At 38.0% G+C, this 15,666-nt stretch overlaps 1 protein-coding gene and 1 non-coding gene across 2 annotated transcripts in view; one reads left to right on the forward strand and one right to left on the reverse strand.

Moving 5' to 3' along the window:
- GRXCR1 (glutaredoxin and cysteine rich domain containing 1) overlaps window positions 1-15,666 on the reverse strand; it is a 130,190-nt gene that overhangs the window by 39,622 nt on the left and 74,902 nt on the right. Inside the window, exon 2 of the mRNA XM_044224044.1 lies at window positions 13,053-13,295. Coding sequence (XP_044079979.1) covers window positions 13,053-13,295 — 243 coding nt within the window. The remainder of the gene's footprint in view (window positions 1-13,052; window positions 13,296-15,666) is intronic.
- LOC122890689 lies at window positions 11,257-11,363 on the forward strand. Its single transcript, XR_006381139.1, has one exon. It is a non-coding gene; the product is annotated as a U6 spliceosomal RNA (small nuclear RNA).

The following is a 15,666-nucleotide window of genomic DNA, read 5'->3' on the forward strand; positions in this document are numbered from 1 at the left end:
TATATCTAAATTGAGATACAGGGAAATTGGCTCTTAGACCCTTTATTAGGTGGCATGCTCCGTGTGTCCTCTTTTTTAACTTATTACGGCCAAGTCAAAAACAGACACAACTATTATATATTTCCAGACTACCTAGGTCCATAGCACCAAATTCAAGACTCAGGTTGTGACATATCATGCAAGTCACTAAAGAATGAACCTACCAGACACTCTGTAAGTATCCCACCATACAAAGAATTACAGCAGGCAAAATGAAAGGTGGCAAAGTCTTGATCAAGTGGGACAATGCATTGAAATTTGTGAAATGACAAAGCCAGGATATATATAAGTGGTGAAGCCTTTCCTTGGGTGTATAATTTCAGAATACTCAATAACTACATGCCTCCAAATCTCCCTTTAACTGATTCTTAAGATTTTGGAGTAAAAGTTGAAGAGCGCAGAAACAGGTTTCCAGGTGCTTCCTGCTATATGACTCTTCATGGCATTCATTTAAGTGCAGCACCCAAAATGTGAGATGAAAACATCATAATCATACTACTTCTGCATTTCCTCTGCAAGAATAAGATGAAAGCCAAACAAATCAGCAAAGCTGAAGATAAAGATTTGGTCAATGGACCACGTACATCACAAGATGTTAGTGGGGAAGTTATTGGATTATTGTAGGAATAAAATGATGGTGTGTGACTATGGAAATCTGAAGAGGATTGGTGCTTTGACTTCGTTCCACACACCTATGCCTTGAATCCCAAACTGTTCCACAAACCAATTTCATGAGCACATGCAATGTTAAAGCATGATTAACGGACTTGGGCAAATCAAAAGTATGCAATCCTCCAACATGAAAATGTCAGTGAACACACCTGACTCCAGCAAAAAGCCAGGATTGAGGATGTCAAAGTTCTACACTTCAGTGGTTTGTTTCAGTAATTGCCACCAATGTGTTCATGGCTCATTGTGTGCATATCACTCTACAATGTGATATTGGTGGTCCTCTAAGCAATAGGCAGAGTGTGTATTCTCCATCTTAAATCTGGCCCTGACCCTATTACCTGCTCTAGTCAACAGGACAAAAACAACCATCATTTAAGCAGAGGTTAAATGTGCATGAGCATCTGGGCTTGCCTCTTTCACATCTAGGAGTCCTTTGCCACCATGTAACAAATTCCAACTAGGCAACTATAGAGGGGGAAATCCAAGGGACCAATTTCCATGTAAGTGAGACCATCCTAGACCATTCAGCTCTAGCCAAGCCACAAGTAGACTGAAGAGAGAAGACAAGCCCAGCCAACATTACAGTCTATCCAAGAATTGTTGTTTTAAGCCTCTAAGCTTTGGGGTGTTCAGTTATGTAGCAAAAGCTAGCTGATATGGCTACTTCCATCATACAGCCCAAACTTCGACTGTGATTTTTCCAAGTCCATGACCACATTTCTCTAGAGCCAGAATGTCGAGTTACTTAATAAATTGTTTGCTTCCTGACTTAAGGAATGATACTAGCACCAGACTGCAGAAAGAGAATAGTAGTCATCAAAAATAATGGGCTGTATTTCACAGAAAAATTATATTTCCTTATTGTCTTAGTCACTGTCTAGTAACCACACATCCATGGGAAAGGGATCTTGATACCCAGTAAAATGGATCTAAAAACCAAGGATATAAGGAGTTTATCTTGAGAAACAGTTTGCATAAAAGTTAAATAAGTATTTTAATAGCCTGAGACTCAATGGGATCAATTGTATGGCATAGACCCTTAAAGTAAATGTAAGCTCCATTAGTAGAGCAATAGATAATGTTCACAGAGATAATTATCTAGAAGCCTGGCTCTAATTTTGGATGCTACACTTAAAGACTAGATTGTGTCCTAAGGAGAATAATTAGGATGTGGAAGTTCAGAGATCCAGGAGAAAAGAGTAAGAGTCCAGGGAACCACGGAGAAAACTTGCCAACACTTTTGAACATGAAACTATAATTATGGCTGAGGGAACAGTTTGAATTTGCATCATTCTCAGTAGGAGAACTCAGACCAACAAGTGAAGGCAGAACTTTCTAATATTTAAAGGGGCACTACAATAAAATTGGTTGCATTGAACCATATTGAGGTTGTTGTCACTGGATGTATTCAAAGGTGGTTCATCTTTGCCCAGGGATGTGGTAGAAAGAATTCTTGCACTGAGAGAAACACTAGACAAGCTGCTATCTAAGGTTCCTTCTAAGTGCAAGGTTCTAGACTTCTGTATGACACTTTTGTATGCATCTATATACATTTGTCTTTACAAAATCTAATAAAGTAAGTCTTCTGCAACCTCCTCATGATCATCGCCCCACCAGTATCCCAACTTAGTCTTGATCTGCGAGGATATGAGTGAAGAAATGTGCTACCAGGAGAATGTAAGAAATTAATTCCTTCACCCCTCCCCTCTTATTTGGGCACACATGTTTAAATGGATTAGCTTTGCTCTAATAATAAAGAATAAATCAGATATCACTTTTTGGCATTTTCACATAACAAAATGCTTTCTGAGTTGAATAAAGGAAAAATGGGATTTACTATTAAAAAGAGAAAAAATCAGTGTCATATGTAAGGAAATAATTAAGATGTAGAGTTTCTTATATATAACTCTTATGTTTTATCTTGAGACAATAGGTATGTTGCTAATAATTTTCAAACCTCATATATATAAAAAAATCTCACTAATATGTTGTAGATAGCATTGTTAGTAAAAATATTAATAATTTATCTGGTATGAGAAGAACAAATAAAACATTTAAATAATTATGTTAATATTCATGGGAAAGTGTCACAAACAGAGACACAGTATCTTTAACAGCCCACACATCAACTCACATGAATCTGAATGGCATTTGGCCTAATACCTGCTTCATATGGAAAATACTACCAATATCCAGAAGCTCAGGTGCTAAGCAGCATCCTGTCCCCATCAGACCATCTGGACACTTATGTTTGAGGACAGACATAGAATGATACTCCACCTTTTATCCTCTCATGATTTATTGATCCAGCCCTATCTTAATACTTTTCATCCTCTCCCTCGCTTTCCACCTATACACCCTAAATATAAGCTTTCTCTAAAGTTTCTCCCCGAATAATATTAGCAAAGGATTATTTAGATACACCATGTTCCAGGTACTATGAGTTTTTGTGCTTCATCTCATCTAATTCTCAAAATACCTAATGTTGTAGGTATTTTATTATTTTATCTACAAATTTTTAAAAAAAGAATTTATTTATTCATTTGAGAGAAAGCACAAGTGGAGGGGAGAGGCAGTGGGAGAGGGAGAACTAGACTCCCTGCTGAGCAGGAAGCCTGATGTGGGGCTCAATCCTGGGACCCAGAGATCATGACCTGAGCCAAAGTTAGATGTTTAATATCTAGGCCACACAGGCACCCTACTACTTTCATCTTAAAGAGGGTAAATAACTTGACCAACACTCATACCAGCATAAAAAAGAACTTATTCCAGCTACCTGCTTCCACTTTACTCTGCTACTCCTATTTTCCAGGAGGAGCTCCCAAAATGTGAAATTTAAGATCCCATAGGATACGATGTAAATCTTGGCAAGAGACCAGATATGAATAAGAGAAAGATGGTGGAGTAAAAGAAAACTGAGCTTTTGAGTGTCAGCGACTGGGGAAATTGTGGGGTCACTAATCAAAACCAGAGAACCGAATTAAGTAACTAATAATGAAGAATCATTCTATGGTGTGGGGTATGTGTGTGTGTGTGTGCGCGCGCGTGCCCGCACGTGCGCACGCGCGCATTTAACATTGAAGTAAAATATATGCCCAAAATTAAAACACCCTACAAGACTGGAGCTATAGATTGACTTGAAGACTGGAAAAAGAGAAAGATAATAATGGATGTGATAAAGAGAGAGAAGGAGATGCAATGGAACTTCTATTTGGTGAAATTAGAAAGCATTGGGGCAGTTGATTATGTGGATTGCAATAGAAAACAAAAAAGATATTAATAAGAATAGTAGATAATGGCCCTTGATAATGCTGATAATACAACTTTTTTGGAGACTTCTTTGCTGTGACTGAGATTTTCTCCAAAAATGTCCTGGGTTGTACTGGAGTAAAAGAGGACAAACAGATGAAGGGGGTTGCATAGGACTGGGAATGGACAAACATGGAGCTTAAGAGAGCTTTTCCAGCAGGGGGTGCTAGACGAGGTATTATCATATTCCTGAAAGCAGTAAGGTAGGGAAACAAGTGAAACCAAAATTGTGACTATAAACTGAGAGAAGCGAAAAAAGGGAAAGGACAAACAATACATTGATGGTCGAGCAAGTTTAATAGGGAGACAAGGGGAGAGACTCAAGGGCAGAAAATCATGGCCACAGCAAGACATTTCTAAGTTCAAGATCTTGAATGTGGAGCAGTTTCAAGTGATGAAGTAATTCAGGTTGTGAATGTGCTGCTAAAGAGTAGAATTGAAAGCCATGTAGATGAGGGTTAAGAACTCTGCAGCCTTGATTTTAAAGAGTCTGATCTCTAGAGTTACACGCAGTCAAATTTGAATCCTGCTATGCCACTTGTGATCTGGAGGTATTTAAAAATTTCTTAACTTCTCTAAGCCTTACTTTTCTTCGTGTGCAAAATTTGGGATGGAGAGATGATAGTAGTATTTTTATAGTACATTGTACTATATGTACTTTTTGTACTATATACATAGTACATATATACATAGTACATTGTACTATACATAGTACAATAGTACTATGATCATACTATTTTATAGTGTAAAAGCAAAAAAGCTGGCAAAAAGCTTGGAAGAGTATATCATTCTAGTTAGCTTTTACTGTTATTCTCATTGTTGTCGATAATAAAAACTACCCTCAGATATTCAGGAAAAAGGACAAAGAAACAATCACACAAGAAAATATTACTTAAATTCTAAGAACCTGACTTAAGGCCTAAATTTTAGACAATTCCTTTGGCGCCTGGGTGGCTCAGTGGGTTAAAGCCTCTGCCTTCAGCTCAGGTCATGATCCCAGGGTCCTGGGATCGAGCCCCGCATCGGGCTTTCTGCTCAGCAGGGAACCTTCTTCCCTCTTTCTCTCTCTGCCTGCCTCTCTGCCTACTTGTGATCCCTGTCTGTCAAATAAATAAATAAATAAATCTTAAAAAAAAAAAATTCAGACATCTCCATCTCTGTGTTTTCTGAAATAGAGTAAATGGCCAGGAACAACTACTACATGACTTTGAAGAAGGAGGCTTGAAAATTAAACATTTATTATGCTTATTTTGAATAAGATCCAAGACAATAGGGGTAGATTTGAATGCTCAGGAGATTCTCATCCATCTAGACCTCTGATGAAGTTGCTAATAATCAAGGAAATGACCACAAAAGAATAAAGACGACTTCCGAAAGAGAAGAAGAAGGAGGAGGAGGAGGAGGAAAGGGGGGGAGGGGAGGAGGAGGAGGATAAGGAGGAGAGATAAAGATCTAAATTCATCAATTCCATAATTAAATATTAAAATATCAAAATGACCTATGATTGCACTTACTTGTGATGAAGTGGGTCACATTACTAAATAAAATCTTTAAAGACAACCAAGAAGTGGAGTACACTCCAGTAGGCACCATCTCCAAAGTAATCCTTTTAATGAAAATTTTGACACCTAGGGATAAATTCTCAGAAAGCTCTGGTATTATAAAGATTATATACATGTATAATGACAAGGTCTATAACTTTCATTAGATTTTCAAAGAAGAATATGACCCCAACATTTAAAAACCACTTCTTGGGTCACTTGGGTGGTTCATTCAGTTAAATACCTGTCTTCAACCCAAGTCATGGTCTTGGGGTCCTGGGATTGAGCCTTGCATCAGGCTCTCTGCTCAGTGGGGAGTCTGCCTCTCCCTCTCCTTCTGTGTGTGCACTCTCTCTCTCTCTCTCCTCTCTCTCTGTCTCAAATAAATAAAATCTTAAAAAGAAAACACTTCTCATATGTATATGGTAAATATTTTCAAGAGGTTTAAAATATAATGGTCTCAAGGGGCACCTGGGTGGCTCAGTAGGTTAAAATATAATGGTCTCAAAACCTATCAAAATATTTAACTTTACATTGATTACATTGATTGTTTATAACACTAGTTACTATTTCACTTCATAACACATTCGCATAAAGAAACCAAATTTACCCAACATTCCCCAATAGTCCTCCCACCATCTTTGTAACCCTCTTAAAAAGAGTAAATACTAGGGATTTGTCTGGTTCAAGGAAAGAATTAGTGTGAAACACAAAGCATGGAGTTTATTCTAGTCAACTACTCAAAAAATTTTTGTTTAGTGTGGCAGACACCAACTACCTACTTGATTTCCATGCTTTCCTCTTTTTCCTCTTAAAAAAAAAAATCTGATCTTTTTCAACATATCAATGTGTCCCTCTGGAAGATCACAGCACCCAGCCTACTTTGCAACAAAAGATGAACCATAAAATGCAAATGGAAATTTGGGTGAGATTTCAGGAAGAATTCTTCAGAAGGGAGCTCCTTTAGATAGGATGCACTTCTCTTTTCTTTCCATACCCTTCCTGCCTGGAATGCAGGTGTGAAGTCAAGAGTTTCAGCAACTACCTTAAACCTTTGGGACACCTCAAAGATAGACAACATGTGCTAAGAATGGCAATACCATAAAACAGAAAATGGTCCCAGGTAAAATCATGAACTTTATGCCCTATCTAAAACATCTTCCCTTATGTTTTTCATGTGAGAAAAAACATCGTAAAATTCCCAACTTTTAAGTCTTCAGAGTTTGTGGCTTTTTTTTTTGTTTAGGGATTATTTTGTGTGTATAAAGGAATCACTTCATTCAAAAAAGAATGTGATTCACAACTACCATAGATATCGGCCTGAAAATTCCACTTTCCTTTGTTACATTGCCTAAGAGAGGACCAATTTCTGATCCACTTTGATAAACAATGACTTTTAATGGATTGTCTGCATGATACTGGACACTAGGCAAAAATGAACTAATATCTCTGAGAGGCAGGAAATAAATTAGGTGAAGGGGGAATCCAAGCATAACCTGGTGGACACCCTGTGTTGAGGAAATAAACCTAAAAACACAAGAGACTAAGACAGCTAGAGTTTACAGGACGAGAGAGTAAAGAGCTTCATGGAGACCTCTAGAGATAGGCAGAGAGCCCAGATTCTGTTCAGCAGAATACAGATCAGCACATGCATGAAAGAAAACTATTGATGTCCAGAAAAAGAACCTAAAAAGATTAAAAGGGACAGTACCTACAGATATGGCTGAGAAGAATGCCTGTTCCCATCAGCCAGACTGGAAAACCTTATAATCAATGGGACTTTAGATAAAGATCCCACAATATTATGCCTCCATACTGAAGAATAATTAGCTTTGGACTAAACTATTCTGGCTCTGTCTAGAAAACTTTAAAAACAAAACCTTAAATAGCAGATTTTCCCAACTAACTTAACTGCATCCCAGCAAAAAGTTTAAGAATATTTATAGGAATACGAAAATATTCCAACAAGGACTACTTTAACCACCCAGGTCACATTCACAATATGCAAAATCCAATAAAAGATTACCAGGCAATCAAAGAAGTAGAAAATATGACTCACAATGAGGAGAAAAATCAATCCACTGAAACCAACTCAGAACTGACACAGATATTAGAATTGTCAGACAAGAAGATTAAAACAAGTTATTATACTGATATCCCATATGTTAAAAAAAAGCTAGAAGAAATATTGAATGTGCTAAGTAGAGACATGGAATATATATTTTTAAAAAAAATAGATATCTAAAGATAAAATTACAATGCCTGAGATTTTAAAAAATCTGGATAGGATTAACAAAAGATTAGATATTTTACAAGAAAAGATTAGGGATCTAGGAGACATAGCAAGAGAAATAATCCAAGATGAAATGAAGTGAACTTTGGAACAACTTCAAGCAGCCTAATATGTATGTAAGTAAAGTGCCTGAAAAGAAGAGAAGGGGGGGAACCCTAAATCTTATTTGAAAAAATAATGGCTAAAAGTTTTCCAAATTTGATTTTTTAAAAAGAAAAAAAAATCCAAGAATCTCAATGAACCCTGAGCAAAAGAAACATGAAAAAAACTATACCAAAATATATCATAATCAAGTTTCTCAAATCCAATGATGAAAAAAAATCTGTTTTTAAGATAGCATTTATTTATTTGTCAGAGAGAGAGCACAAGCAGGGGGAGCAGCAGGCAGTGGGAGAAGCAGGCTTCCCACTGAGCATGGAGCCTGATGTGGGTTGATGGGATCATGATCTGAGTGAAAGGCAGACCCTTAACTGACTGAGTCACACAGACATCCCAAAAAGAAGAATCTTGAAAGCAGCAATGTGAGAAGATACACATACAGGGAACAAAGATAAGGATGACAGCATATAATTTATCAGAATTATGCAAACAGGAAGACAAAGCAATGTCTCTTAAGTACTGAAAGGAAAGGAAAAAAAAAAGTTTTAACCTAGAATTCTATACCCAGCAAAAATATCTTATAAAATCAAAGGTGAGATAAAAACTTTTCAGACATAAATATGCTAAAAGAATTCATCTACAGTAGACCCACACTAAAATAGTAGCATATAAGAAGTCCTTCACATAAAGGGAAAATTATATCAAATGATTTAATGCTCTACACCAAGCAATAAAGAGAACAAGAAATTGAAATTGCAGAACATAGAGCACTTCCAAACTCACTTGATGAGGTCATCATTACCCTGACACCAAAACCAGACAAAGTCATTAAAAGAATAGAAAACTATATTGACAGAAAGATCAATAATCACCAGGGGACGTAGGTTGGAGGCAGAGATTGCCAAATGACATCAGGAATATTGGGGAGTTATGGAAATGCTCTGATCTCAAACGGGTTGATACATTTATGAGTGTACATATCTGCCAAAACCCATCAAATTATAAGTTAAATGGATACAGTTTATTATATTTAAAAGGTACCTCAATATTCTGGTTAAAACAAAATAAATGAAAACAGCCTATCTGGCAGATACTATGGTTTGGCTCACTTCGTAACCAATCCAGTCACCATCTAGAATGTCTTCCTATACTGTAGAGGCCAGAAAGCTAAAAACCACATTTCCCATTTTCCCTCATTGTTTACATATGTGACTGATTCAGTAACCACAGATATACTCACTCAAGGCTTTACTTAGGAACAGAATTAAGTAGAAAAAGGGGACAGAGAACAAATCATCTATCTTGCCGGAGAGAACCAAAGATAGCATTTCTAGAGAGCCAGCCACTTTCTGATTGTAGCAGACGTTCCTAAGAGGCCATTTCTGCAGAGAAGTTCTGCAAGTTGTCTCTAAAAACATGCCTAGAGTCTGTATTTCTCATGTATAAACTACATGTACTCAATAACAATTCCTTCATTCTTAACCTGAAAAAAAAAAAAGAAAAACCCAGAATTTTTGATGGATACGGAATTATAAATCCATCACAGCTCAACATCAGCTAGTTTAAAACACCTGTCTAGATCCACAGTCCTTCCATTCCTCTCTGTTACCAGAGTCCCCACTCTGATTCATTCCATGTTTTATAGCTCAGTTCCAATGTAGGTTTCACAGATTTGTACTATAAAGTTTTATGGTTGGTCTAGAATTAAGATAGTACTTCTAACCTATTTCCTACTAGAATTTCCAAGATCATCTTTGTTCGAACAATTGAAATGCAATCTTTTTGTGTAAAGATCTCCCAATGCCAAAGCAACAGGACAATGGCTTTAAGCAAGCTTCAAGTTGAACTTGCTTCTCCTTTAACCCTCTCAGCCTCCAACTCTTTGACTGACCCATCCTCTCCTGATGGAGCATCTCAGGGTAGAGGAGCTTTGTTTTCTAAAGTAATTTCTTTCCCTTGACTATTTCACTGCTTTCATCTTTACATAGAAGTTTGGCTGGGAACCAAAGTTGTCAGGGAAAAAAAGCTCAGCATTTTTGTCAATTCTTCTGCTCTCGCCCATTGATCTCTGCGATCTTCCCCTCAGTGAAGATAAGTGAATCCCCTTGGTGCCACCCATCCCTGGCTCTGGTGGCAATGATGGCAGGGAAATAAGGGAGCTACAAAATGGTCTCATGCTCTCCCCATCCCATCTCACTACCTCCATGGGCCTATTTCTGTCACTATCTACCTCAGTCTCTGGCCCTCTCTAGTTCTCTCTCTCCCTCCTTTAAAAAAAAAAAAAAATGTTGTATTGCACAGATGATTCATACATCTCGATTTTTCTCACTCATCTAAATTTAAACTAAATCAAGTGGTTTCATGTGACTGTTTAAAATATCACAGATGTTAAGGAAATTACCAACATCAGCTTCTTTTCCTCCCTAAAAATTATGTTTCACCATGTGCCAAAACCCAGCAGAGGGCATCCTTCCATTTCAGATGAATGAATACTGCAGGGAGAAGGCTCTATGATTCCAGCAATGTCTTCCATTTACAAATGTGCCCTGGAATTTATAATCAAGACACTTTTGTGGTAGGAGGAGAAACTGTTGTAGAGGTTGTTTTCTGGAGTGCTTACCTCCATTTCAAATTATAGATTTTGAAGAATTATCCATTTATAAGAAAAAAGAAAGAGGAAAACAAAATCTCTGTCTCTGGTCTATTTCCAGATTTGGGGCATTAGCTTTAAATGGCAGAATCAACAAGGTAACTAACACCTGTGTGATCTTTCCTTCTCTAGGCCACTGTGTGCTAATAAAGTAATCACAGAAAAAGCCCTGAGAAAGAATCTGCACTCTGTTTCTTTTGTCCATTGCCCTCTGCCTCTAGGCATCAAATGCAAAGAAAAATAGCATCACTCCTTGTTAGATTGCCTTAGAAGAAGGAAGAAGGTAAGTATGGTCAAAAGCAGGGTGTCAGGTAAGGCCAACCATATTACACCTGTGTAAGGAGGCAGTCACCCACTAAATTTAACTGGGCAGTTGCACAGAAATTAAAATTCTACGATGGAAAATATATTACATCATCAGAAGAATTTTGCCAGTTAAAATCACTCTCATCAGTGATTTTCTCCCTGAGGAGTAAATTTATCAGATTCTTTCCTGGTAGAAGAATGTCATAGGGAGAGGAGGAAAGAATTTGAGAGAAAAGTATAGCAACATTCATACACCCATTCAATATACGTTTCTGAGCACTTTGTGCCAAACCATGTCCTGGGTATAAGACCATATCCGCAAACAAAGTATCAAAGATTCCTTTCTTGTGCTTGCTTCAGCAGCACATATGCTAAAATTAGAAAAATACAGAGAAGATTAGCATAGCCCCTGCTCAAGGATGACACACAAATCTGTGAAATGTTCCAATTAAAAAGAGAGAGAGAGAGAGAGAGAGATCCCCTTCTTTGAGGTAATATGCAAAAAAGCAAGGGTTTAGAGAGTCAGACCTAATTTTGAGTCCTGGTCCTGTCACTTGACCAGATACGTGACTTGGAGCAAAATAATTAATGTTTTCTTTAGCAAAACAAGGGTAGTTAGATTGTTACTATTGATTTATAACTAAGTAACAAAAGATTGTTACTATTTATTAAAAACCTACTTTGTTCCAAGCACAGGAATTGAGTACTTCTATATATTATACATGGTCATATCCTCACAATTAGTCCGTGAGAAAAGTTCTATCACCATGCTCCTTTTACAAATGAGAAAACCAAGACACAGAGAGATTTATAAATTACCCAGAATCACATAAAGTATCAGAGCAGGAATCTGAAACAAAGCCATCTTGCCTCTCAACGAGTAGAGCAGAGAAGTGTTCTCTAAGGCTGTCCTGGGGATTAGATGAGATGAATGTATAAAGCTGAGAACACAGTATAGTAAGGTTATTACTACTATTATTATTAATTTATCATTACTATCACTGCCATTGTTGTGGCTTTCTGGGACCTTAAGGGTACATGTGGAAATATAACAAAAGAGGCTCGGTGCTTCAAATCAAAATTCCTCCTCTTCAAAATGTAGTCTGTGTCCAACTCAAGTTAACAGTAAAATTGCAGAAGGCATAGCTAGTGAATCATGGCTTCTCCCCATTTATCTTTCCATCAGACGACAGGCTGCCTCTAACAGCGATGGCTCTAGCCAGGATATCAGAAGAACAGTTTCCCTGTAACAAAACATGAGCATTTCCTGCTCTCGATTTTTTCTAACCATCTCTGAAAGCTGAAGGTTAAGACCAAATGCAAAACAATGCCAAGCTCCAAATATCCATCTGCCATTTGAAGGCAGCTCTTTGTTCTCTGATAAGTGATCTGGGGGAGTCAGTCCCACCCCCTCAACCTCTGGCGTCCCTTGGCTCTTTGTTCTTACCCTTTCTAAAGTGCTTCTCCAGAGCCCTCTTTTGGGCTTCTTAGTGATGGAGCCTGTTCATAGATCAGTGGGGTTTAATTATACTAACAGTATTATTCAAAAAGAAACGAGGCAGTCATGTTTCCTTGATGCTCAGGAGTTTGCTCTGTTCTGCTACAGCAAGCCTAAACCTGGGTCTCACACTGCCACATTACCAAAATCCAGAATAATTTTAAACAACAAACAAATAAAATTCTGGTTCCGGGCCTCATTTCTTACTGATTTTGTTTTGGGACTGCCATCTTAGTTTCATTAGGTAGGAAACTGAGTGTTTGATAATGGGGTGTAGAATTCATAAATGTGTATCTTATAAATATTCCCTTTTTCTCGTGTGCACTAAAAAATAGTTTGTATCTCACACACTAAGCTTCATAATGCAAAACTCAAGTCAACTGTACAAGTGAAAAATGTGTTCCTATTAAAAAAGGCAATTTCATGCTGATTTTATCTCACCGTGCTTCTGTAGGGATGAACGCTGTTAGCAACACATCATTTGGGATAGAAATAAGTGCTTGAATCCCTTTGGTCTGAGCTCCAAAAAAGGAGCAAAGGTCCTGGGAGTTATGTTGCAAGTCACCTTGTCATAGGCTTACAGATTTCTAACAACCCTGGCTGGGTTCAATAAAAAAAGAAGAGTTTCCTTAGCGGAGTACTTACCCCAAGATAATGGCCATCGATGAACACGACAGGGAGGGAAGGGGCTTCTGAAACACGTCGGCATCGCTCATCTAACTCCTTTCCATAGTCACCATTCAGAGCTATGTTTTTCTCTTCAAATTTTACTCGATGGTTTTGGAAGATCTTTCTAACCAGTTCACATCTTTCAAAGGTTGTCCGTACCACACGAAGGCAAGTGGTATAAATCACTACGCGGTCAAATTCTAGGTCAGTTGATGGTTGCTGAAGGAAGAACATGGTAGTGTAAATATTTTCATTGACTTTCTTCTATCTTATTAAGACAATTAACATTTTGACACATAGAAGATTCTTGTCTTCTACATTAAAGGCATGCAATAAAAGCTGAAGTGTCATATTTGTCGATCCTAAGACATGTTTTTATGTTAGAAAATCTGTACTTGAGAAAGGGAGAACAATCAACATAATTTAAATGACATAATTTACTTGACAGTGTTTTTTTCTGTTCTCAGTGGTATATCAAATAACGGCATATCTTAAAACCAATGATGTCTCACATGGCATGCCATGTGATAAAATAAGGAATGGTTGAATTATCTTTCTCATGTTCCCTAGACAGGGTTCAGTTACCAGATTGGCCTCTTAAACCCAAGTGAAATACATAACAGAACAGTCAGGTTAGCTTTTAACCGTTTAAAAATCCTTCGCCTTATCCTTGGGCCACCATCTTCTGGGAATAAGAAGATGCGTATCTTCTTTCAGCAGCACAGCATATGTGCCTGCGCTCTGTCGAGTGACAGGGCTCTGACATGCAGTGAGAAGGCGCTCCAAAGACTGGATGACTCAGAGGGAGTGCAGAGAAACCAACACCCTAGTGGGCAGTAGGTCAGAGCCAGGCATGGAACGGAAACAACGAAACGGGTACACTGCAACAGAGGCAAACAGCTCTCAAAACCAAGGAGAAGATTCCCTATGTGTAAATCTTGCTTTCTACATTTCCTGCTACATCAGAAGTCAGTGACTAAGTTCCTGGGATGATTAGCCCAGCACTGCTAGGCCCTGACAACATTAGGAAAAAGCCTCTTCTTCTTTACCACAGTCTTCCTTGAAGGAGACTAAAGGGAATACAACTGAACGTTGAGTCCAACAGATATGTGGCTTTTCATGAGGCTACAGTTGTTGCAACACAACCACACAACTTAGAAACCCCTCTGAAGTCAAAATTTTGACTGGAAACCACTCTAGATAGCTAAATACTAGAATCAGAAGGAAGGATACTAAGCTTCACCACTCTGTAGTCAAAGAAATCAGTCCATCACATGCAAATATACAGAGTCCTGAGAAGGTCTTAAATCATAAAGATGGCAATGCGATGGTCTCCACCTCACCAAGGAAGAGGTCATTTTTTTTTTTCTTGATAATAAAATTTATTTCTTCCCTCAATAGAGTTCAGAGGCTAAGCTGAAAAACCAGAGACCTGGAGGGGTCAAACAAGTGTCATTAACACTGGGCCAGGCCAGGAGTAAAAGAGGTATCAGTGAGATGTAGAAAGTCAGCAGGAAGAGAAAAATGTTACTCAGCTTCCTGCAAGATTCAGGCCGGCAGGCATGTTACTCAATATTGTCAGATATGATGATTTTATTTTAGTTTTTTATTTTACTTTTTTAAGACATAATTATTCTAAATATAAGCTTGAAATCTGGATTTTTATGGGAAACTTTCTGCTTTCTAGATGGCAGCACCTCATTAAAAATGTATTGAAACCATGTGAACCAATATATTTGAAGGCCGAATTTGGTCTGGACTCCATGAGTTAACACCAGGGTGGAGAAGGCATCAGATACAAGGGGACTCTGTCATTGGCCATTTGTGTATTTGGGGGAAGAGAGTGAACTAGTAAGCCTCAATTTTGCCATCTTTAAAATGTGATCTACCTAACAAGTTTACACAGGAGGCTAATTAATGAGACTATGAAAACAACCAGTGTAGGGCTTGACATGTACTACTGTGCTCAGCTACCTAGTGTAAAAGATTACACTCCACAATGGGGAAGTTTCAAACTTAAAAACACAAACAAAAATAAATCAGTGTAATTAATGACAAGAAAGGGGGGATTGTTACCATGCTCTAGATTAAAAAGCATTGGTTCGGGGTGCCTGGGTGGCTCAGTCAGTTAAGGATCTGCCTTCAGTTGGGTCATGATCTTAGAGTCCTGGGATTGAGAGATGCATTGGGCTTCCTGCTCAGTGGGGAGTCTGCTTCTCCCTCTCCCTCTGCCTCTTCTCCCGCTCATGCTTGCTCTCTCTCTCTCCTCTCTGTGTCTCAAATAAATAAATAAAATCTTAAATTTAAAAAAAAAAAAAAAAAAGCATTGATCTTCAGAGAAAGTAACCAAATGCCCAAACCTATGCTCATCTTCAGGTTCATGGTTATAGGCAAGTAGGGAATCAACAAACTCACTACAAATACTGCAGGTTTTGGAAGTGCACTCTAGTTCTCTTTTCTCTGATGCTATTATGTGAGTAAGTATGCATTGTCCCTCTGGTTGCAAGGCCACTATAACTGCATTTGGTTCTACCAAAATGTTCCACTTCTTTCAATAACTACACTTACTTTTGAAATAGTTGATAAGACA

Source organism: Neovison vison, chromosome 11, assembly GCF_020171115.1.
Source record: "Neovison vison isolate M4711 chromosome 11, ASM_NN_V1, whole genome shotgun sequence".
Taxonomy (NCBI): domain Eukaryota; kingdom Metazoa; phylum Chordata; class Mammalia; order Carnivora; family Mustelidae; genus Neogale; species Neogale vison.